The sequence below is a fragment of the Martes martes genome (genome assembly GCF_963455335.1).
Source record: "Martes martes genome assembly, chromosome: 3".
Classification (NCBI taxonomy): Eukaryota; Metazoa; Chordata; class Mammalia; order Carnivora; family Mustelidae; genus Martes; species Martes martes.
In genome coordinates, this window is record NC_137890.1 from 97,202,397 (window position 1) to 97,228,829 (window position 26,433).

Below are 26,433 nucleotides of genomic sequence, written 5' to 3' on the forward strand. Positions count from 1 at the left end.
AAGCACAGTGGACTTTTGACAAGGGCAACATGGCCTTTAAATTAAACTCATATTTCACTTTTAATTTTAGAATAAATAGCAATAGAACTAATTATTTCCTTCACTAGAGTGGTGACAATCTAGGATGCAGATGACATCAGACACCATTAGACATCAGACACGTCCCCTCAAATTGGTATAGATTTTTTTCTTACTCAGAAAAATTAAATATTAATCTTGTATTTCTATTTAAAAATTTGAAAGATATTAGTATCAGTAAATTTTAATAATGCATGTGCTTTTTACCTGATTACACACTGCTCATTTTAATTTCTTATATTAAATTCTGTTGAACTTCTACAGCTTCTAAATAAGTGAAATATTGTGGTGCTTAAAAATAGTGTGCTTTAATTTACTGTCTATTTATCACATGAGGTGAGCTAATTGTTTTCAGACAATGTCCTAATCAGACGCAGTAGTGAAATTTAATGAAAAAAATTTATTGGGTTGATTAGGTGATAGAATTGTGAATTGGGGGCATGCCATTTTCTGCAGTTATTTGTAATGAATAATGGCATTTAAATTTGTTCCAAGTGAAATCATCAGCTCTCATGAGCAAAACTTTCTGTTGCTGCAAAGAGAAAGAGAATGGATTCACCAACATATGTAATTTTTCATTTAACACAATTTAGGAAGATGACAGGGCAATTCCTTATGTTTATGAATTTAAACCACTTAACATGATTGAAACTCTGCTTACTCCATATTTGAGAGAAAAAGGTAGCCATGTCTTTGACAGAAACCTTTTACTTAACTGCAGCCTGCATTACAGGGTATGGGATATTAGAGTTCCAGATAGGGCAACTCAGAAGCTAAAGGCCTCTGTAAGGAATACTGTGGAGGGATGAGGAAGGGGAACATTTCTGAAGCAGGCACAAGTTTAATGGTCTGAGGTAAAGAAGTTCTGCATCACTTTTTGGTTCAGGAAATACATAAATTGATATTAATATTGCATACTGCATATTCTACTCAAAAGAACAATTACTTTAACTATATAGATTTTTGGAGGAGCCAGTTTTTATTTTCATTAACACTTAAAAAAGTAGAGAAATTCTACTATCACATATTCATACTGAAAGAAATGTAGAAATAAAAGTAATAATGTATGTATATAGATCTATGTATTAGTATATATTTCTAAACTCATATATATTCTATATATATACATAGAATATATATACACTATATGCACTATATATATACATAGAAAGAGAAATAATAGAAATATTTTACTTTTCATACAGGAATTCCAGTTCTGTTAATCAAAACTAAATAAATAATCCATAATATAAAGTAGCTTTTTGTATAGTGACATATAATTACAGCAAATTACAAATACTAGTTAAGTATCTATGTACAGTTAACTAAATATTAATCTTCTAAAGAATTGTTTTTCAAAATTATGTAGCATTAGGGGAAAAGTATGCTTTATAATTAGAATTTAAAATATGAGAATGAAATACTATAGTTTATATAAAATTATAATCTTGTCTAAAATGAGGAAACTACATAAATTCTTTCTACTTTTATTTTTTAAAATGACTTTAGTAAAGATCAATCACCTCTGTAAATGAGAAAAAAAGAACACGAAAATATTTGTAATGACCACCATCACCCTTTATAATGAAGTGGCCTCAAAGACTAATTTTATAGCCTGATCTCCAGTTAATAGTTTTTATCTACCTACTTGTGAAGGAGAGAAAAATGTTTGCAAAAATTTACTAGTTTCATTTAGTAAGATACTTCAACAGATAAATATATTTTCAGTCACTGAGGAAGCTCTCAAATATAGCTAAGTATCAAATACTGCAAGGGTAGTCATCCTGACTGTTGGCTGTTCCTGTCAGTTCTCACTGTCAGTATGTCAAGGGAAGAAAGAGAGGGTAAAAAGTCATCAATGCTAGTATGCATTACTGTTTAAGACTATAAATTATTATACTATTTTGGGACAGCCAATTTGGAACTGAGTATCAAAACCTAAACAAATACGTATGTACACATATGCTTTGCCTAGGTATCTTTTGATATCTTAAAATATATTTTTGTGGTAATAATCACAAATAAGTATTTATGTGTAAGAATGTTTATCTCTGAATAATTTCTAGTATCAAAATTAGAGTAATTTTAATGATGATTAAAATTGATTCATTTAAAAACAGTAGAGTGAATCTATTTGGCAGAATGTTGAACAGCTATTAAAACCATACTTAAGAATAACATTAAATATTAACATACTAGTGATGTGAAAATGCTTATAAATTTTTCTTTAAATACAAAAATATATGTATGAGCTTTGAATGCAATATTTAAGGGAAATCAAATATTTTTTTAATGTTAAAAGGAATTAAAATACATATACCAATTGATGTATAGTGTGAGAGTGTGGGGTGATGAAATTGTGTTTGATTTTAAATTAGTTCAGTTAATTCAATTTAGAATTGTAGAAGTCTTTATAGCATATATATGTGTCAGAATGGTAATCATAAAAGATTAATAAAGGAGCTTTTTTGTAAGCTATTTAAAAAACTGAGGCAAAGGAATTCAAACTATTTACTAAGACTGGGTGAGTGTGTAGACTTAGGCATAACTTACAGTTGTCTAACCACTGACCTCTTAACTCATTAACAAAGTAGATTAATTTCATCCACATTGCCAAAATATCCATAAATAATCATGCAGTCATGTTTATTTCTCAGTGAAGCAAGCCACGGATTCCCTGAACTGCAACCAGAATAGATCAAAATATTTTCTACTTCAATGAAAGCTTTGTTACAATCTTCATATAGAAGAGGAACAAAGTAAATACATCTGCTCTATGAAGTTGTTTTGAACATTTCAGAAATAATGCATTAGCCTGCATGTCAGGATCATTTGATAGGGGGCAGAAGGTATTTCTTCCTAAGGCTTATAAAGGAACTTCTGTTAGGTTCATAAATATCTCAGTTCCTACATGCCAGCATCAGCACCTCCATTCCCTCTCAATCCAACACTTTTTAAAAGACACTCTTTGTCTTCTCAATTTGTTGAATAGATTGTCTTCTTGGAATTGTATATATAAAGATGTATTACACATCTTTCCTTATCCTTCTTTCCCTGTCTTATAAATATTTACAATTTTTATGTAATTTTGACCACCTGGGTTCTCATACAATTTCTTGAATATAAAATACTGGAGTTTAAAAATTTAATAAAATGTCACAGTCAATTTTAAGATTTGGAAACTGTGGTTCATTATTTTTGGCCAAAATATCTTCATAGTATTTATGATAACAAAGTTTACTATTAGCTAGCTAGAGATTAATCAGGTAGAACAATTTGCTAGTGAAGGTTCCTCCAGTTCACATTTAAAAAAAAAAGGAAAAAAAAAAAAGAGTTCCCTTAGTCCTATCTGATATAATCATTTTACTAGATATAAAATTGTCAAAGTTTATGCACATATAAATAGATACATTTATTTAGGATATAAATGAGATCACATTATATATTAGTCTATAACCTGTTTTTCCAACTTAATGATACACTATAAAATTAATCTACATCTCTATTGTGGAAATTATACATATTCCAAATTATTTTTTCAGCTTTCATTAAAATTAAAATCATGACAATTATTTTAATAGGTACAGAGCTTAGACAAGTGTTAAATTTAAACTACTAACACAAGATTTTGAGAATTCAAGGCACTGAGTTGCTGAATGTAAATATGTATGTAGATAGTGATAAAAGTTTGAGAATATGCACAAGGCTTGAAGGCTCTAATGACATAAAAGTAACCAGGTTGTTTAGGGATCCTTTGGCATATGTATATTTACCCTATATTTTCTAAGTATGAAGTTGATTCTTGGCTAGTTTGTAAACTCTCCAAGAGGATTCCAATTTAGCCACAAAGTTTTACCTTTATAAATTTTCTTTTACCTGTGACTGAGATGTTTATTAATTTGATTTTGAAGGAAACTAGTTCTCCTGAATATTTGTTATTGACCATTACATTCAGATTGACTCATTAACCTTGTCTTATTTCAACCATTTCTGAATTCTCTAATTTTTCAATAATTGGATAAAACTGTATAAACTATTCACTCTTAACTCATTTGAAATTTAAAGCCTTTCCTTTTTATCAGAAAGTCTACAGAACTATAGCACAGACTCTGTGTCTTTATCCTGGTTTTTCGAATGTGCATTGTATTGCCTTGTATATACAATAATGTATTCAATTGTTCAACTTTTTGATGGACATTTAGTTTGTTTCAAGTATTTAAAATATTCATATTACCTTGAAAATACTTCTTGTACAAAATAAGGAATATATATTTGTTGAATGAAAAATTTTCTCTAGTTTGGCCTAAAGTCTATGAAAATAGGTGGTGGGTAATTTTCATGTATTCAATTCTATATCCCAAGGCCCTCACCTCTTAGCATACATGTGTGACTCACAAAATTCTACTGAGTGTTCAGACTGTTTTGTGGGAAGGTACAATTCGAATTTATAGCTATGGAGGGGGATCCTTTTCCTAAAACACAGTCCTTGGGTTAAATATATGGCTGGACTTCATAGGCATTAACTGTAGGTTCAGAATATGCCACAGGAGGGGCGCCTGGGTGGCTCAGTGTGTTAAAGCCTCTGCCTTCGGTTCGGGTCATGATCCCAGGGTCCTGGAATCGAGCCCTCCATCGGGCTCTCTGCCCAGCAGGGAGCCTGTTTCCTCCTCTCTCTCTGCCTGCCTCTCTGCCTCCTTGTGATCTCTCTCTGTCAAATAAATAAATAAAATCTTAAAAAAAAAAATATGCCACAGGAATCGTACCTTCGTGTGAGCAGGACAGCAATGACACCAAATGAAAGAAGCCAGCACTTACCTGAACAAGAAACATTGCTATATGGTGAAATTCTCCACGGCCCCCTTGCTTCACAGGAACTGTCATAAAGAATTTGCTGCCATCTCTAGAAAAAACCGGCTCCTCATTCTAAAACACAAAAGTGCATATAACGATCTCAAGATTGTGCTTTGTGCTGCCAACCATTGCTAATGGGTCACACCATTTTTTATTTAGAATTAGTTTTTGAAAAGGTCAAGTTAGCTCTAAAAATTATCTCTAAAAAAAATGTGAATGCACCACCACCATCTAGCTTCAGAAATTTTTCATTTTTCCTAACTAGAAACTGTGCCCATTGAACAGTAACTTTCCATTCCTCTCTACCTTACTCTTCATCATTCCCCTTTCTCTTTCATTTGTACTACCATAAAAAACTCTTTAATGAATGGTTTACAAAAAACATACATTATCTAATATATTTTTTCTGAAATATTTCACTCAGCAACTCTGGTTACTTGAACTTGCTGTATATATAAATTTATGAAAACACAGAACTAAAAGGCTGCAAAACTGGAAGGAATCCACTGAAAATCATTTAATTCAAACTTCTCATCTTCACTGTTCACCCCTCCAAAAATACACAAACACAAATGCCCATTTGATGATTTTTTAATTAAACTCTAGTGGCATGTTAAATCAATAGAATTATTTTCTGAAAATTAAATGATGGAAGCTATACATATAGATTGCTTTCCTTCTCCTCCAGGGAAAACATTAAGAAAATGGATTTGCCTGACAGAGCACTGCATTCTTTCCTAGCGGATTAGTGAAAGTGATTATACACATGGTAAAAGAAAGACTTTGGTATGGTTGGTTTCTTTTACGGGTTTTTAAAGTGGCCCCCAACTTCTTTCAGGTGATCTGGCCCTCCACTCTCTTTCTGATCTCCTCTCCTTTGGTTCTCCTGTTTCCTTATCTTGCATGCTCCAGCTCCATGGCCTCTGCACTTTTTATTCCCTTTGTCTGGTTCTTTCTTTTTATCTCTTTCATATCTTGCCTCTTTGTCGCCTTATCAGTGAGGTACTTCCCATTTACCCCTGTAGAGGGAGCTCTTGAAAGCAAGATCATCCACCTCTATGTGAATCCCTCATCCCCTTTTACCTACTTCCTGTTTCTTTCCTTAACACCTAAAAGCATCTATCATACTATACTTCAGGCAGGTATGCATTTTTTTGGAGGGGGTAAATGTGTGTATGCATGCAGGTGGGCAGGTGGATAGGCAAGTAGGCAGTGTTCCTCTGGAATGTAAGCTCCATGAGGGTGGAACCTTGTATTCTCGCTGCTCTATCTCCAGCACCTAGACAATGACTGTCACATAAATTGTGCTTAATACTTACTTACTTAATGAATAAATTAATGACTGTTTTTAATAAAATCAAGAGTCTGATTTTAGTTTCATTAGTCAGATCATCCCTTGATAGAAATAGAAGGATAATATTTTCCTTGTCTACTTCATGGATACTCAGGAAAATATAAAATGATATATGTAAAATTTTAAACTGAAGTAATACACAACTCAAGGACGAAGACAATGCATTGCTAGGCATATAATAAATACTGACAAGATACCTGACATCTTTCAGTTATGACAGAGTCAATAATTCTGTAGGTTCCATCTCTTGCCCTCTGGGATCTCTCTCTTGGCCTTTGCACGTGAAGCTTTTTCTTTCTGGAACAACCTTTCTGTTTTCCTTTATGCTGAATCTTACTCTTTTTATTTTTTCCTTCAATTCAAGGAACAGAAACCATTTCCAAATTTTCCTAGTTAGACAGTATCTTATAGTTAGGAAATCTTTCCTCGATTCTAACAATTACCCCATATTCATCTCTATCATGGCATTCAATGCATTCTATTATATGGTTGGCTTCCTTCACTAGTCAAGTAATAATTTAACTAAGTTGGCAATTTTATCTTTTTAGCTCTATTGCCTAGGACCCAGTGGGTGTCCAACTCATAACTGGATAGATGAATGCATGTGTACAACAGGCAAACATGTTTGTTATATATCACTCTATCCACATTTGTTCCAAACTATCAGCTCCTCACCTATTCAACACTGTCCCCTTGTTGCTTCAAAAATACATTATCTTTTTAAAGGTACAGGGATATCTGGGCATTCTTCTTTTTGTATTTGTGCACCCATCCCCTTCAAATTCTAGTACCTTATAAATGGCTCAATGAAGGAGCAGATGGGGACTATATTCTCAAATGCACTGCTGGGCTTAATAACCTTCACCACTAGGCAATATCTGCATATAAATAGAGCTCTATGCCAGCCTTTTCCTAGAATCCAGTAATGGAAGTGGAGCCAACTGCACTGTCCACTTTCATGACTGCAACCAAGTCAGTGTTTATGACGCACAGGGCAATGAATTGGGGTTACCAAATTCTATCTCTTAGCCAAAAATTTTGTAGATAGGTTATCACAAGTCTCCTGAAAGGCCAAATATGCCTACTTCTTCTCTGTTCTTCCTACCATCCAGAAAGTGAGCATATGATGATTACATTAAGTTTCTAATTGTCTTAGAAATTTGCTTCATCTAATTACTACCACCATTCTCATATTTTATATTTCATCAAATTCTAAATATTTTATAAAATTCTCTAAGAGCTTCTAGAGAAAAACTCAACTGTGACAAACTACCACCTACATTTTTTTTTTACTGAATAATTGATAACTAGTTTCTTTGCTTTAAGAAAAGTTTATATTAAATATTCATAAATTTGGGATTTAAAATGTAGATAACATAATTCCAAAAGAGCATGCATTATGTTGATGCATGTTACACTACTATGAGTGTCACTGAAAATAAAAATGAGAGTAAAATGGTTCAATAATGCAGGATAGTTCCGAATACATCAATATTCATTATGTTATAGCTTGTCATTGTTTTTATTCTCAGTATCTAACTTAAGAAAATCCATTACTGACTAAAAGATCAAAGTTGGGTTTTTTTCCCCCAATTTCATTAAGATTAAGTAGTTCACAGTAACATCTACTTATTTATCTATTAGTAGATTCAGTGTGCTTATGCTTCAAATGAGAAAAGGTTTAGCTTATCCACAGTCCTTCTTACTTTTTCTTTCTTTATTCAGCAAGTATTTATGGAGATTTTGTTATAACTCATATTAAGGCATTTAGTTTACAATGGGAAACAAAAAATGAATATTCCTCCTGCCCTTCTGAACTTAGGAAAACAATATAGAAATAACTGTTCAAGTATTACAAAAAGATTACACTTGACTTAAAAAAATTATTGATATGGTGGTTAGAGGGAGATGATTTTATAAGTAGGTGATTTAAGCTGAGGTTTGAAAAAGAAGCAGCCTTCACCAAAGAAAGTGGTTGAGAGAATTCCATTTAGAAGGCAGGCTCCTACAAAGACCTTGTGAATATGAGAGCTCATGTGCCTAGAATGGAGAAGGAACTGACAAAAATTTCAGTTTCAGTTGTGAGAGTGATATGGGTAGGGGCAACCAAGTACACACTTTGTAATGGTCCCTCCGGCAGCCTGCAGTGTGAAGAGACTGGCATGCACCTGAGGGGTTGAGCGCAGTCAGAAGAGAAAGAGGAACCGTACTTCCTAGTTTGATCCTGGATGCTGTTTGTGAAGCGGCAAAAAGTAAATTGACTTGAGATCTTTGAATGTGAAACTGAAGAACGTGGTGAAGAATAATATACAGAATAATAGTCTAATAATATGCAGAAAAGGATAAGAAAAGCTTAAAAATGACTGCTAGGTTTCTGATTTTAATAGCTGGATGGGTAATTATGTCCTTGACTTCTAGGATAAGAAGAGTACATAAGACTAACGTATGTTCAGTGTGGACCTGTGGAGTATGCAACTACTTTTATACATTTAGGAGAAGATGCCAAGCTTGAATTCAGATGTTTTAGAACTCAGCGATATGAGCTGCCCAGGCTGTACATTTAGAGGTCTCAATACATGGTGGTAATTGAAACTATAGATATCTATGACACTTTAGGAGAGACTATAAAATAAAAGATTGCTGTGAAGAACAAAACAAATCAAAAACAAGCCAAACACAACACTTCCCTTTGCAAAAGATAGTGATGGAGTTACTAGTAAAATGGGTTCAGCCATATTCAGATAATCTACTTGTGTTTCCTTCTGAAACGTCCAGTGTAAGCCAATGTTGTGGAGACATTTGGTAGTTACTCTATTGTGATCTGGATTCCAGCCTCATTTATGTTATAAACTAGCATCAGGAGCTAGGATATATCTACAGAAAGAAGCATTCATCTAAATAATCTCCATATAAACAATTTATGTGGAGGTCTGGCCAGTTTTCTGGGCAATTTGAGCAATGCTGATGGTTTCCAGCTTTAATGGGTCACAACTTTTTCCTCTTTTCATCTACACAAAAGTTTACTTATATGAATGATACTGAAAAACGGATCCTAGTAGTTATTCTGCAACTTATGCTCTAAAGAGAACAGAATTAGCCTTTTTATAAATTATGTCGTAGAAAAGATAAGTCATAAGTATTTTCATGGAAGAGACTCAAACATGGCAAAGACTTAAAGTTGTAACACTGAGTTAACTTTTGAGAGAAAGTTCTTACACAGCAAACAGGTGAGTAGAATGAGCACAACTGCCAAAATGTGACATAAAGCAACGTCCTATGCCATACCTGTTTGGAGAGCCAAGTATCTGATGTCATCTCATATTTCTGAAAAGAAACAATGAACTCCATGAAGCTTTTCTAAACACCAAAATGAGCATGCATCAATGTAACTTTTTTTTTTTTAACACATAATCCTTTAGGCATTTTCTTTTCTCTTCAACTCATGAAATACCATGAGACATCCCCATTGTCACTACTGATTTCAACTGAATAAATAAGTACAGAATTGGGATTAAATGATAATTTAATTATAAAATCTTTCCTTTGGTGAACTCCTTTAGAATACCCAGTAGTATGTCACCAGGGACAGAAGATCATTTTCCAGTGCTGTTTGATTACCTCATTCAAACTGTTTTGAACCACCAGGCACTGTCTCTTTTCACCTCTAGGCATCATTGGGAAACAAAATTATTAAGTCCTTCAAAAGAACTGGGCAAACAGCCAGGAATAAAATGAAAAGGTAGATGTTCTTTCAACATTCAATCCACTCTCCATCATAGTCATTTTCTTTTCTTAAGGAAAAACAATTAAACATTTGAAAGGACAAAATTTTATGTTCCATTAAAGTAATCTTATAAATGATCAGAACCAAGATCATATTTCACAAAGCAAAATGAGATGAATTTAATCTCAAGTTAAATATGTACAGATACAATAAATTTTACTAGTACTGATTACATACAGGAACTTAGGAAAATCTTGTACTTTAAAAAATGAGTCTGTAATAAAAAATATTTAAATGAGGGGCACCTGGGTGGCTCAGTGGGTTAAAGCTTCTGCTTTTGGCTCAGGTCATGATCCCGGGGTCCTGAGACGGAGCCCCGCAAGGGCTCTCTGTTGAGCAGGGAGCCTGCTTCCACCTCTCTCTCTATCTGCCTGCCTCTCTGCCTACTTGTGATCTCTGCCTGTCAAATAAATAAGTAAAATCTTTTAAAAAAATATTTAAATGAAAAATTAAATTAAATTAAAATTAAATTACAATATATTATAAATCTTATCTCTATGCAAAAAAAAATATATATTTTAAACTTATTATTTATAGGTTTTTTTTTTTTTTTTTTTACCAGTATCCTCTTTTAAAGCCATATCAATACATTATAATCAAACACTTTTTCTTTTCAGGGCCTGTTTCTATTTTTGTTTATTTCACTAGACTTTTTTACATATAGATATCAAGAAAACATCTAACTAAATTATTCCTTGATTTTTCTATTTGCATCTCTGCAATAACCATCCTTGGTAAATATGAAACACAGACACACAAGAAAATATATTGGTGTTACTTTTCATTAATATTACTAAGTTTTGCTAGAATCCCTGGAAGTCCAAAGTTTCACATGCATTTGCATTTACTTGTCTTATTATTTCAATTACGGTAGAAAGTAAACTCTTCTTTAAGTCCATAAATAGATTAGAAATATATTAGAAATATAACAATATCAATAAGGTACCAAATCAATAATATGACAGGGTTCCTATATCTATTTTCTGCTGAAGCATTTTGATACATTCTTGCCATTACCTATACAGATTATCATTATATAGGAAAGATGACAGGCTTTCTCTGACTAGAATATATACATGCCAATTTCTAAGTAATTTATTACCAGCTGAATAAGAAACCGGTCAGAATACTTTAACAAATAAGTGGTGAAATACTAGCCAACCTATCAGATGAAAGATGAGACTGAAATAAATTTTCTAATAAATACAAGCTAAACATAAAGAGCATTAGTCAAATCCAGTAAGTAAATGGCTGACTCATCAACTTTATCTCCACATCCATGCTCACCACTCCAATCAAAGACAAATTTCTTCCCCCGTTCCCTTTTATAGACCATTTAAAAACTATGTTTTAATATTGGAGTATAATTTGTATATAGTGATATATACAGCTCTAAAATGTGATGAGTTTTGACAGATATATTTATATCTCATCAAGATATAAGATCTTTACATTTCCTCACACGTTCTCTCATGCCCCTTCCCAGAGGTTCCAAAAAGGCAGTCACTCCTCTGAAATTGTTCCCCATAGATGAGTCTTGCCTATTTTAGAAGTTCAGATAATTGAAATTATGTATTATGTACTCTTTTGAGTGGGACTTCTTTCACATGGTGTTTCTGAGATGCACTCATATTGCTGGGCATATCAGTATTCTGTTTCTTTTTAAATTGCTTAACAGAATTCTGTTGTATAGATATGGCTCATTTTGTTTATTCATTCCTTGTTAATAGATAATTAGATAGTTTCTAATTTTTAGCTACTGTAAATTAAGCTTCTCTAAAGATTTTTTTTTAACAAATCCTTGGTGGACACAGGTATTGTTTCTTTTCCAAATATCTAAGAATGGAGTTACTGGAGTATGGAGTATATCTATATCTATCTATCTATACACACACATATATATGTAATATACATTATAATATATATATGTTTTATATGTGTATGTTTAACTTGAAACTGCAAAATCATTTTTTAAACTAGCTAACTATTATCTCATTATGATTTAATCTATGTTTTCCTAATGTCTAATGTTGAATACTTTATCATGCATTTATTACTTCCTTATGCACTTCTCTTCACGTTTTCCCTTTTTATTGGGTTGTCTTTTCATGATTGAGATGTATATTTTTTTTGTTAGATACACATTTAGCAAATTATTTTTTGCAACAATTTTTAGCTGTTCATTTTTTAGCTGTTTCTTAACAGTGTCTTGGTGAGAAGTTTCTGATTTTGACGATGTCTATTGTATTATTTTTTCTTTTATGCTTAATGACTTTTTGCCTATTCAATATAGCAAATTTATATCCCATATTTTTATCTGAAAGATTGACAGTATCATCTCTTAGCTTTAGAATAGCAGTTTATCTCAATTTAATTTTAGATTATGGTATGTGATAGATGTCAAAGACCACTGTATTTTTCATTCAGTTCTTGACTGTTCGAACACCATCTTTCCCCCTTTTATTGTCTTGGCACCTCTGTTAAAAATCGGTTGATCATATAAATATGGATCTATGTCTGCAAGGTCTATTAGTTCGTTGATCTAGTTGTGTGTCCTTATGCCTCCACCACAGTCCCTCAGTCCCTCAGTTTCTGTTGTTCTCTAGTTATTCTTGAGATCCAGTAGTGCAACTTCTCCAACATTTTTTTTTTTAACAAGGTTTAATCATCAGGTCTTTTGCACTGCCATATTCATTTAGAATCAGGCTGTTTCTACAGAAATTCCCAATTCTTCTGGGAATTCGTGTTGTATTGAAACTACAGTTAATTCACTCCGAGTAGAATACCACCTGTAATATTCAGCCTTTCAAGTCCAGCATGTGGTATAGCTTCTATTTATTCAGGTCTTTCTTAATGTGTGTCAAAAATGTTGTAGTTTTCAATATGGGGATTTTGCACACTATTTGTTAAATTTATCCTTATGTATTTAATGTTTTAAAAATTTTAGTGTCATTTTTATTTTTCATTGTAATATTATGAGTATATAGGAACACATTTTGTTCTAAAAGATTAGTTCAAGAAACACCTGCATAGCCTTTAGACATATTCCTCATTTATTTATATTTTGTTCCATTTGCTTTATTATTATATCTCTCGATATAGAAACAAAACCATTTGAAGAAAGGGAAAAGCATTTTTTTTCAAAATCAATTAAAAGTTGTTAGAAACATACTTTTTTTTCTAAATAATTTGATAGAAGTTTTGAGGCATAATATCCCTTTACTCCTAAATAATTCAGTAAGCATTTCTTAAGAAATTTATAGTATCCTGTATACATACATGCTTTTTACAGTAAAATAAAAATCAGGAAATTTAACAATTTAAGTTGGTACACTGACTTGTGAATTGTGACCCATTCTAGGGTGGATTTTTTTGTGTTTTTTGGGCGGGTTTGTTTTTGTTTTTGCTGATTTCTTACTTTTTATTTATGTAATAATAACATCTACAAATAAAGAGAATTTTATTTCCTTCTTACCAATCATCATGATATTTATCCCTTGCCAAGTTATTCTGGTTAGAGTCTCTAATGAAGTTTCCACACTACAGTGAGAATGTATATCTTTACCCTATTGATGACATGAAGGTAAGGAAAGTGTTTTACCACAGAGTATAACTTTGAGGTATTTTCTGGGTATTCTTTATCAAATTAAGGATATTTTTCTATTCATTTATATTGAAGGTTATCATGAGTAAATATTAAGTTTTGTCAACTGCTTTTTATTTTTCATCTACTGAGATACTTGTTTTTTTTTTCTGTTAAAATAATGAGTAACATTGATTGGTTTTCAGTATTAAACCAATCATAAGTTACCAAAATAAACCCCATTTAGTCATAATGCACTCTTCTCTATATTGCCATAGATGATATATCAATATGTTTAAGGAATTTTTTGTACACATGTGCATGAGATGTATTGGTCTAAATTGTTCTCATAAAGTCCTTGCCTTGATTTGGTAATAGGATAATGCTATGCTTATAAGATGAGTTGAAAAGTTTCCTTCTCCACTTTCTGGAAATTGTAGAAATGTAAAACGTATTCCTTTTTTTTCCAGTTTTACTGAAATATAATTGACATATAACGTTATATAAGTTCAGGGTGTACAACATAATGATTTGATACATGTATATATTATGAAATGATTACTGCAAGTTTAGTTAACATCCATTACCCCAAGTAACTATATTTTTTTCTTTATGATGGGGACATTTTAGGTTTACTGTCTTAGCAACTTTCAAATATACAATGAAGTATTGTTAACTATAGTCATCATGTCATACATTACATCCCCAGAAGTTATTTATCTTGTAACTGGAAGTTTGTACCTTTTAACCACCTTCACTCAATTTCCCCACCCTCACCCCTTACAAACACTAATCTTTTTCTGTTTTTATTTTTTATTCCATATATAAGCAAGATCATACAGTATTTGTCTTTACTTCACTTACAATAAATGCCCTCAAGGTTCCTCCCCTATTGTCACAAATAACAGGATTTCTTTCTTTTTTATGGCTAAACAGTATTCTAGTGTGTGTGTGTGTGTGTGTGTGTGTGTGTGTGTGTGATTTTCTTCATCCATCCATCCATTGATGGACACTTGTTTTGTTTTCCCCCTGTCCTGGCTATTGTAAATAATGCGCTGCAACAAACATGGGCTTGCAAATATATCTTTGGACAGTGATTTTATTTCCTTCAGATACATACCCAGAATCTGATTTGTTGGATCATATGGAAGTTTTATTTTTAATTTTTTTGAGGATCTGCCATACTGTTTTCCATAGTGACTGTACCAATATAAATTCTTACCACAGAGCACAGGGTTTCCTTTGCTCCACTTCCTCACCAGCAATTATCTCTGGTCTTTTTTGATACTACCCATCCTAACAGGCATGAGGTGATTAATTCATTGAGGTTTTGATTTGCATTTCCCTAATAATTAGTGATGTTGAACACCTTTTCATATTTTTGGAAAAATGTCTATTCAGGTCCTTTGCCCATTTTTAAATTAGATTATTGGGGGTTTTGTTTTGTTTGTTTTTGTTTTATTTTGCTATCCAGTTGAAGGAGATATTTTAAAAATACTTTAGATATTAACCCCTTATCAGATACATGATTTGCAAACATGTTCTTCCATTCCACAGGAAAAAATATGAATACTAAGTCTTAGTATTTTTTTGATACTAAGTCTTTAGTCGACTGTTTCTTTCACAGTACACAAGACTTTTAGTTTGACAGTTTTGATTTACTTAAGTTATCCATTAACTTTTAGAAAAAATAAAAACTAGAAAATATTTTTATTTTATTTTATTCATATGTTTGTCATTTGGAGCACCTTTCCTTCCTTCATTTAAATTTGAGGTTTCATTTGATGCTATTTCTTTCAGACTGAATAACTTCATTTCATGTTACTTAAGCAGATCTACTTGTGATAAATTATCTCAGATCTTATTTATCTGAATATGTCTGTCTTCATTTTTGAAAGATACTTTCAGAGTATACAAACTTTTGGTTTAAACTGTTTTTCTTTCACTTCTTTAAAAATGTATTCCATTGCTTTCTGGCTTCTATCATTTCTGATATGAGAGAGGCAGTAATTTTCATCATTCTATTCCTCCATATGTAACATATTTTTCTCTCAGGCTCTTTTGAAACTTTTCTCATAATCTTTGGTTTACAATAATTTGAGTGTTATGTGCCTATTTATTTTCTTTGTTTTTATTCTGTTTGGGATTTGCTAACTTAGATACATGGGTTGATGGTTTTTCTTCAAATTTGGGATATTTTAAGTTATTATTTCTTTTTTTGTTTTTCTGCCCCAACATCTCAAACCTCGCCTTCTGTGTGTATTGCATCCCTCATATACAACTGCTCAAATTATTCCATATGTAGCTGAGGCTTTGTTCCTTTTTTTTTTTTTTTTTTTTTTTACTCAGTCATTTTTCCCTCCAGACTTCAGTTTGGATTGTTTCTATTTCCCTGACTACAACAATGTCCAATTTGTGTTTAATCCATCCAGACAATTTTTTCATTTCAGATACTGTTCTCTTTAGTTCCTAAAATTCCATTGTTTTGTATTTTGTAGTCTTGTTTCCCTACTGAAATATCTCATCTATTTATAAATTAGGGCCACCCTTTAATTTGCCAAGAATCTTTCAAACAGCTTTAAAAAAATTCTGTACCTGTTAATTCTAACATCTCTATTCTGTGTAAGTCTGCTCTTATAACTATTTTTTTTTCTTATAACTATTTTTGAAGGGAGGTAGGCAGGTTACATTTTCTATTTTTCTACATGTATAGTATGTTTTGATTGTGTAATTGATATTTTAAATTTTAATTCTCCATTTAAAAGAGTAAACTTTGTTCTAGGAAGACAGTTAATTTATAGGCATGTACTTGTTCCTTTCCAGCTTGATAGAAAGGTTTACTGTAAAGAGTATAGAACAGCCTTATTCCTAATGCATTTTTCTTTCTGGGCTGTGAGTTGAATGCAAAGGGTTTTCAGTGAGAGTGCTCTATTTTTTGCTGTTCAGCACTCCAAAGTCTCCAAGCATTACGAAACCTGCAGATTCTCTATTTGCTTCTCTGTCTGTGAAGTATGTCCTGTACTTGCACAGTTAGGCATTGAGCTAAAGTCTTTTTTTTTTTCTTTTTTTTTTTTTTTTTTAATTTTAAGAGCTAAAGTCCTAAGAGGTCCTTTACATAGATTGCTGGAGCTCTTCTTTCTATAGCTCCAAATCTTGTGGTACTTATCCTGCAAATTTCAGCAACCACGAGAGCCTCAAACTGATTTTCCCTGCCAGCTTGGATCAGTGATACCACTGTGCTTTTCTAGGACTCCATTAGCTTGCACTGTGTGTGTGCCCTACAGGAAGCTAGGCTTATCTTATATGTTTACATTATTTCACTTTTTATGTTCTGATCCTGCTATTGTCCAGTATCTGAGAGTAGTTGTTTAATTCATTTTACATAGGTTTATAGTTAACTACAGCAGAGAGGCTAGGCTGGCAAAATTTACTCCATCCTGCCCAGAAATAGAAGTTTGAAAATTCTGTTGTTAAGTAACTGGGAATACTTTACTACCCACCAATACAGGCATATACACAATAACAATTACAGTATACCCTCAGTTAAGAACTTTAAGAATTACATATAGGATTTATTGCTGAGCTTATAAAAACCGATTATAGAAATAGAAATACAACCTGCTTTCAAAACACAATGGTTCAAGGACCAGTTTTTTTTTTTTTACTCTTCTTATTTAATTTTAAAAAAGAGACACTGTTCATTATTTTAGAAAACTAATCTGAACTACCAAAAAAAGATGGAATTATTGGAATGTGATTGAAGAAGACAGGAAAAACATTCCACATTCCTAAGTTAATCAAACTCAAAATATGAAGAAAAAGATGTATTTGAGAATTAAACTAATGTGGTTTAGATTCCACTTTATACTATAAAATAATTCTTTTTTTTTTTTTAACAGTTTGGTCTTTTTTTTTTTTTTCTCTTTTGCTTATCACCCATCTCTCTCACTTCAGAGTTTGGATGATTTATGGATTAAAGTACATACTTCTAATAGAATGACTCTTTCCCAACTACCTCTGGAAGTTAAATATTGGTCTTTGTACAATGGATTGCCTGATATTCCTTTGAGAATAGCATAAAGTACTTCATTTTAAGCATAAGAGAAAAGTAAATTACACTCACTCTACTGCAGGCGCCAGTGGTAGTCTCACAGACTGTGAGGATGGAGATGTTCTGAGGCCGATTTAACCATCTGACCACCGTCTTGGTATTGCTTACCCATTTAACCATAGTGATATAATATTCTCTAGTTGGGAAACAACAACAACAACAAAATTTACATTTAGAGCCCAAGAACCTATATAGTACTAATAACATACACTTGTTATTTTATATGCAAGGATAAATGAAGCATTATAAGGATGCCACATCATATTAATTTCTATTTATGTACACATACACATCTGCTATTCTGAATACTCCCACATAAATACAAATATGTGTGTATGTATGTAAACACATGTGCATTTACATAAACATGCAGATGTACCAAGAATTTGAGAATAAATCTGAAAGTGAATGATATCCCAGAAAGGAAATCCTTGGAAAAATAAAAATAATCAAGAAAATAGACATATGAATAATTTTTAAACTGTATATTGATTAGCACTAACATGTGTAATAAGCATAAATTTTTAAGCTGCATTTTATTTTTGTAAAAAGTAAAATCACCAATTAAAAGACAAAACTTATTCTTCACTTAATAATTATTTTTTTTTATTTTTTTAAAATTTATTTATTTGTTAGAGAGAGAGAGCGAGCACAGGCAGACAGAGTGGTAGGCAGAGGCAGAGGGAGAAGCAGGCTCCCCGCCGAGCAAGGAGCCCGATGTGGGACTCGATCCCAGGACGCTGGGATCATGACCTGAGCCGAAGGCAGCCGCTTAACCAACTGAGCCACCCAGGCGTCCCAATAATTATTTCTTATGCATGATCTCCATGTTATTTCACTTTACCCATGGGGACTTGCATGATAGAGCTATTAGTTTTTATTTATTTATTTTGTGTGTGATCTTTCTCAGTTGTGAGTCAAGGGCCAGTTCCAATCATATTCATTATATGTTCATATACACACATATGCATATATATATTAATTTTTTAAAGTCTTCTTTATTTGAAACAGTTTAAAACAAAGAAGGAATTGAAATGATGGAGATGAGGGACTACTGAATTTTCCGTATAGTGAGGACGCTAATTACTGGAGCCTATGATGTTCTCAGGCTATTTCTAGATTGGGAAAGCTTATATTTTCCCCTATAGTTAGTATGTATTTCTTTCATTGTAGATTCTATGATTGGAAATTTACATACTGTATCAAAAAACCCTCAACCCACACAGACAAAATGCAGTAGTCAACACTGATTCAATTTATGATGAAAAGAAAAAAAACTTTCCAAAATATTTGCCCAGCTTCAGAACAGATGAGATGATTTAAAGTGCCATCTGTGAGCACAGTCTTAAAATTAATCCACCCAGAGGCACCTGGGTGCCTCAGTCTGTTAAGTGTCCAACTCTTGGCAGCAATCTCATGGGTGGTGAGATCAGGAACCCTGTCCCTCCCTGCTCAGGGGGGAGTCGGCTTGAAGAGCCTCTCCCTCTGTCCCTCCCTCCCTCAAATAAATAAATAAATCTTTTAAAAAATTCACCCAGTTTTTATGTCACTTAGGAAAAAATCATATATAAGTAGAAAAGCTTTGTGATATAAATCACTTGTCCTTAGACACTTGTGGGTTAGACATTTAGCTACATGAATCTTGTATTTCTAACATTTCTGAAAAGCTACTGCTTCTGCCAGAAAACCGGTTAGCCCATCAAAAAGTGAAGATGCCAGCAGAAGGGCAAGCAAAACTTAGCATACAGTGAAGCCTGCCATATTTTCTTCAACAATCTCTCCAAGACAGCTGACAGCTTTCAAAACCAGCTAAGTCTCACTTCAAAATGCCAAGAAACTCAGTGAAAGTTCTCTGAATAGTTAACAAAGACAACTTTGAATCACATGTGCAACTTACTGGTTTAGGATTAATCTTTGGCCAAATGAGCGGGCCTTGCGATTCTTCAAAGAATCATATCCAGTTCATTTTTACTGTGTTTTTGTTTAAACTGATTTATTTTGCATTCATTATCATATTCAGCAGTATGAATATTAAAAAGGAGAAAATATAGGTATTAACCTTTAATGGATTTATCTAGAGAATTTATCATGGAGAAAAATGACAATGGATACTACAATCAGGAAAAGAAATCCTGAATTCTGACAATACATATTTCTGATTAATTGTTATAAATGTTGTTTAGAATTGAAGTAAAAAATAATTTGGTTATTGTAAACAACTGACCAAACACTGTAAAATCAAGGAGTTTATATTTATAGAAAAATCTAGATAGAACTGGTAGATATAAGTTTTCAAACTCAATCAGGAATTTATCTTAGTTAAGCGAGTAATATTACATATTGTGTCAAATGAGATGACAACCAACATGAATAATTTTTAAAATAAATAACAACTGCAACAACAAAGCATAATTTAAATATTCATCTTGAGTGTTTTCCCTTTCAAAGTAGCCCTCAAGTGTAATGTTGCAAGAACATCTTTATAATGTCTTCACAGACACTGACACATGTTTATTATCTATGATGGAAAATATTGACTTTTAAAAAGGATTTCATATTAGAAAAGCAACTAAAATACAACCAAGGCAAATCTGGTGAATAAGTGATTTTTTTGTAAGGGGTACACTAATTTAGGTGTAAAATTAAGTTTAAGTAATTAATTCATAGTTATACCACTCATCTTTCTCTTTGATTAAATAATGTGATTGTTTTGTGTTTGTACATAATGCATCTAGTTGCCTATAAGCAGAATTTAGCATGATGTGAACTATCTTAGTAAAGACCTTATTTATAATCTGAAAGATAAGAGTTGCCCTCAAAATTGAATTTATAAGGTTTTTCAGGGGTAATTTCAAGCCACTGAAATTTCCATGATAAAGAGTTGGGGTTACCTAAAACGAAAGTTAAAATAGAGCTTGACACATAAGAAGTAAGACACATCCTGTATTCCTTCTTTGCTTATTCCAGGATCCTAAGTGCAGCTCTCCTTAGTTTTCTCATAAGTAATCAGGCTTCCTCTGAATGAGGGATTAGGGAAAGGCCCTTACCTAGAAATCACACTCCTTGGCCTGCCTGCTGCTGATGGTGGCTGTCCTCCTGGAACTCCATGTCATGAACACATTAGATCTTGTGTCCCACAACCAGTGACTAGCAGAACTGCCCCCTCCTTATAATTGTCTTTCCTGCTTGTTCGTAGTATCGATGGCTCCAGATTACCCAGGAAGTCTGCAAGGAGCTCACCCTCTTTAGCCACCGAGACAAGTGGGTTAGGTGGACTGCACTCAAGAAAGCCTTTGAATCAGCTGAGTGGTCTTGCACAGAAGATCTAACTGTTTACAAGGGTATGTGGAATGGAGGCCCCAGCATTACTAGCAGACAGGTACTATGTTAGAAGTCACACCGGTGTTTTCACTGGCTTTCTATTCCATCATTACTCTGTGTTCATAACATAATCTTTGTATACATATAGTTGCACTGAGCTCACTCTCTTCCAGATAATCCAGGATCTCTACCCATGACTGTATTGTAATGGCATGTATGACCAAGCCATAGCTAGTGATCTACAAAGACCATTGTTAGTAACTATGGATTACTTGTAAGAAGGGTCATTTAGGGCATTTCCATGAACATAGAATAATTTCTTAATTTGATTTTTTTGACACAAATATTCTTTAGCAGAAAAAAAATTGTAAACTAGGCATACTTCAATGATACAGGAAGAAAAAGCATGGTTCTATCAAGCGTGACAGGTAATATTACAATGTCACATCAGTGATACATGCTAATAATGGGTCACAAAGGGTAGATGACTAAAGAAAGATTTCAAACAAATAAAATAATGTCAGAGACACAGAGTAAGGAGAAACCAAAGACAAAATGCTACCATTACTCTTCAGCCTGGAGATATCTGGATACAAAGTATAATAACTTCCTCAAAACAACAGACAAATGCCAAAGATCTATATGATTTCATTACTATAAAAAAATCGTTCCACCAGGGGGCGCCTGGGTGACTTCTGACTCTTGATCAGGTCAAAATTTCAGGCTCATGAGATGGATGGAGCCCCTTGTGGAGCTCTGTGCTAGGGTGGATCCTGCTTAAGATTCTCTCTCCCCCAAACCGCCCCCCCCCCAAAAAAGGAATTAAAAAAAATCTTTCCACCAGAATTTAAATATGTACTTTTTAATTTATTATTTTTATTAATATATAATGTATTACTTGCCCCAGGGGTACAGGACTGTAAATCGTCAGGCTTACACACTTCACAGCACTCACCATTTCACATACCCTCCCCAGTGTCCATAACCCAACTTAAATATGTATTTTTAAAATCTTAATTATAAATCCCAATAATGATACAGAATGCTTACAATACCTTACATTCATAGTGTAAAAATTTGTAAAATGTTCCTTTCCCTTAAAATGAGATGAATCATCTAACTCCCAAATGGGTCTGGAATGTTCATAAAGGGGCATTATCTGAGTTCCTACTGTGCTACATTCTGAAGAATCAACACAGACAATAATTAAAGATAAGAGTATGAGCTGAATTCCTATTGAAGAAAAGTTGCATTCATAATCTGATTTTGTTTGATAAAGGATCTTTAGCTGAATCACAAATAATTTTTTGAAAAAATGAAGGAGTGTGTGAGAAAGAAAAAGGAAGGGAAATTATGTCTTTCTCCAAGTTATGGTATCCTTTTAGTTTCTTTTTAAAGCCGTATAAATGAATTGAAATTTGTTTTACATTCTTTGACTTAGAGTTTTAGTATCTGGTGTTAAGCAAGGTCTACTGAATGCTGATTCTAGCTTGGAGACATATTTCTATTATACTTATAAACATGGGTTGTTATAAATCAATCAATCAACCAAATAAACAATCAACAGACCAAAACAAATGATTTATAAATTCTAAACAAATCTTGCTCTTTGGAGTGGGAGTCAAAGAATACAGTTTATAAGGTACCTCAAGCCATAAAAGACCATCTTTCTATTTATCTTATAAATCTTCCTCCCTATTTAGGTATGTGCATACACATTTAATAATTATTACTGCCACAAGGGTGATATTATGAGAGGATAAGAGATGAAGTTCAAGTTTAGTGGGAAAAAAGGAAGTCCCAAAAAGAAAAAAAAAGATAAGGTTTATAACTGCACAAAGTAACAGAATATGATTCATTATTAATTGCCATATGCATATCTAAAGATAATATAAAATACAGATGCTTAGATAATGTATAAAAAAAGTAAACAAGTAAATTATTACAGAATGAATTGATTATTTGGGTATACTGTTATTGAGAGTTTAAAAAGAACATCAAATGATATGGGTAGCTATGAACCCAACACGAACTCCAAAAAGAGAGGGCATTTGATGGTCTTTTTTTTTAATTTTTTAAATTTTTTATAAACATATAATGTATTTTTAGCCCCAGGGGTACAGGTCTGTGAATCGCCAGGTTTACACACTTCACAGCACTCACCATAGCACATACCCTCCCCAGTGTCCATAATCCCACCACCCTCTCCAGAGCTTTTGATGGTCTTAATAGGGCATGGAGGAAAGTATGTTACTAATAAATTAATTAATGCATGTTTATGCTTATACACTTGAAAAAATAAAAAATGATCTGTATTTCTTGGAATTTGTAGGAGTTCTGTCACTAATATGAGAATAGTGCTACTAATACTGGTACCAAAAATTTAACTTATGCATTTTATATCTAAAATTTTTAAAATACAAAAAAGAATCTGAGTTAGCTTAGGAAGATTTAAGAATAACATGGTAGCGTAAATTAGGAGAAAAAGGCAAATAAGTTAGAGAGGGAAACAGGTGTTAGTTACCATGGAAAACTCCAGGTCCAAAGGACGCTAATGCAACTTAGTGAAGTGCTCATGAGAAAAATACGGCAGGTTTGTAGAAGCACATGCATTAATAAGATAAATCATAGATATGTGTATGTAGATTTGTGTATGAGTGTGTTTGTGTGTTTGTATAGAAATAGACCGAAACACACACACACACACAGAAGAAGATACAGAGATAGAAACAGCACCAGACAGATATAGAACACTTTCTCATGTGGTTTTAGAAAAATCACTGTGTCCTCGTTTGGTCATCACCAACACATGCATAAAGTATAATAAACTTCTTATGGCAAATATTATTCTTAAATTATTTATATGGAATATTCTTCATTTGCCAGGTCCATTCTCCAGTTCTCCACCTGCAGCCTCTACAGTGAGGCTGCCTTGCCAGTGGAAGGCCTCTGCAGGAACTTTCAAGTTTGGGAGGAGAATGAGTTCAGGGTATTAATTCCCAGGACCCACTTTCTACTCGGGTGTGGTTTGGCAATGACTGAATTGCTCGGTCTGTGGACAGCTCCTCCTTGTCCATCATGTTCAGCTACAGGCATCTTCAGTATTCATAACTGAGCCTGGACCTCATTCTTTCAGTCCTGAGACAGCCACAGTTTTTCCCTATTGCAGACTCAGAGTTGCTTTCTCATCCTTTGTGAGTTTCCCCTTAATTCTGCTCACATTTTTGTTAATAGGCCCTCAACTAACTGCATTTCACTTACCATTCTTGACTGGGTCATCTGTTTAATTTCTAGGACCCTGACCACTAAATTATGAAAAATGACATGCTCTTTTAGATCTCTAACTAGGAGAGCACAACAGTTTCCTAGCTAATTTCTATATGGCTATGTACTATGTATTAAATATTAGAGATGTTCATAATCCTAAAGCAAAACCAATGAAAAAATAAGTTTGGTTTCCATCTTATGTGCAGTCAGATGAATGCAACTTTCTTTGATTCGCACCATGGATATATCTATTTCATTTGTTTGTGTGTTTCTGAGCCCACCTAAGTAACACCTATGGTCAGAGTGACTAAATGTGGATGATCTAAAATTCATTTATTACTCTTCTGTGAATTGGACTGAAACTTCCTACCAGAAAAAGATGAGTAAGGAAATACATTTCTGTAAAACTGAGCTGGGGTGATATTTAAAATTATCAATTTTGAAGTAAACCTTGATCTTGAGTTTTTCAGCAAAAATCATACATTTTGGTATATTTCACATGCCGTAGGTGGCACTTACATAAGACCCTGAGGGAGAAAAAGCAAAATTGTTCGATGCATTGTATAGATAAGGTATTACTGACTTTCCCCAAACTGCAGACCAAGTTTATCACAAAACCAACATACTTGAATTACACTTAAGAGATTTTTCTTTACAAGATTCTTCCTCATTCTTAGTGGGATCTCATATTTTATTCTGTGTATTTGATTTATATCTAAGGATATATGATACCTTTTTGCCATGGATGACTAATTTTATCATATTGTACTTTGAATATTACAGATGTATACTTAACTAATAACCCAATAAAGAACAACTGGTTCTGTCTTCAAGAATTTTTGTGTTTGGTGACAGTACTGTATCCCTTCTGGTGAACCTACTAGCAACCTCTTGGGTTATAACATCAAGGTCCAGAATCACCACCTTTTCTTAAAAAGAAGCTGGATATTGTAAAGTTGATTTCTATTTCAAAGGTTTCAAAAGACTGAGAAAAACAAAAAATTAATACTTTAAAATGAGGTTATTCAGACCAGAGAGAAGTAGAGTGACTTGTCCAAGCTCATGTAATGAAATGGTGGCAGAGTTGTGACTCAAACACTCCAGGCTAGTGCCCTTTTCCTATTAATTCAGAGCATTAAATGAATCAGAAAAAGATAAGAGCTCAGGACCACATAAAATACTAATGGCTTCCATAATTGCTTCATTTGTGACTAATTCTTTCATGGCTGGTAGACTGAGTTCAGTATAGAGTTCCTATTTGATTTGGTCAACTCTACTGCATTCTAAATGTCAATTCCAACAGCCCTGAAGGTCTTCCATCATGACCTGCACGAAATGGTCTATAACTTGAAACAGGCTTTACCATATTTCCTACCTCTGTTACCAACTAATCTTGGGGTTCTATTTTCTCTCTGGGCCTCATCTTTTCCCTCAATAATAGAACAGATTGTTTTAGGTGGTTATGGGCGACCTTCCAGTGTAAGCAGTCCATAAATTTTTAATAACTTTACAAGTAGAGAAAATTTCCACACACTGCAGACTCCACTGTCTGTGAAAATCTGCAACTGTGATGGAATTTTCCCAAATACATCACTGAACATTTGAGTGGAATTTATATTTGAATCAGTCCCCCAGCACTGATGGTTGATGGCATCAAAACAAAGTTTGAGCTTAGCCCCATATCACTCAATAGTTGAAAGTATTTTCCTAAATCAGCTACATATTCCATCACCAGGACAGTTGTAAAGTTTCAAAGGGTTGCACTAATTGACAGAATACCCCTGAAGTTTCAGATCACTCTGAATTTTAAAATCCACATGGTTATTTGATCCATTGTCTGCTACTGGAGATTTTACTAATACTAAAATTATGCTATGACATACTAAATGTGTTTTTTTTTTCTCTCCATTCATATTTCTTAGATAAGTAGGCTTCTTATGTAGGATATTTTGAAACCACATCTTACTACATTATCCTACCTGGAGAAGAAAGCTAGGGAATCACTCCCAAGCTATGGGGAGAATTTCTGCTGGAAAACCTACACAAACTCTAAGAAAATTGTACTCTTTTAAAGAGGACCATTT

The 26,433-nt window shown here is 33.1% G+C and overlaps 1 protein-coding gene across 5 annotated transcripts in view; it reads right to left on the reverse strand.

The window, feature by feature from the left end:
* The window catches only part of DPP10 (dipeptidyl peptidase like 10), a gene marked incomplete at both ends in the record, with an annotated part of 1,360,615 nt that overhangs the window by 70,278 nt on the left and 1,263,904 nt on the right, over positions 1-26,433 (reverse strand). For 4 of the 5 annotated variants that reach the window (XM_080799572.1, XM_080799571.1, XM_080799575.1 and 1 more), the window contains 3 exons: positions 4,894-5,001; positions 9,569-9,607; positions 17,774-17,897. In XM_080799572.1, the coding sequence (XP_080655698.1) occupies positions 4,894-5,001; positions 9,569-9,607; positions 17,774-17,897 (271 nt within the window). The remainder of the gene's footprint in view (positions 1-4,893; positions 5,002-9,568; positions 9,608-17,773; positions 17,898-26,433) is intronic. The other variant, XM_080799574.1, reaches the window with a different exon arrangement.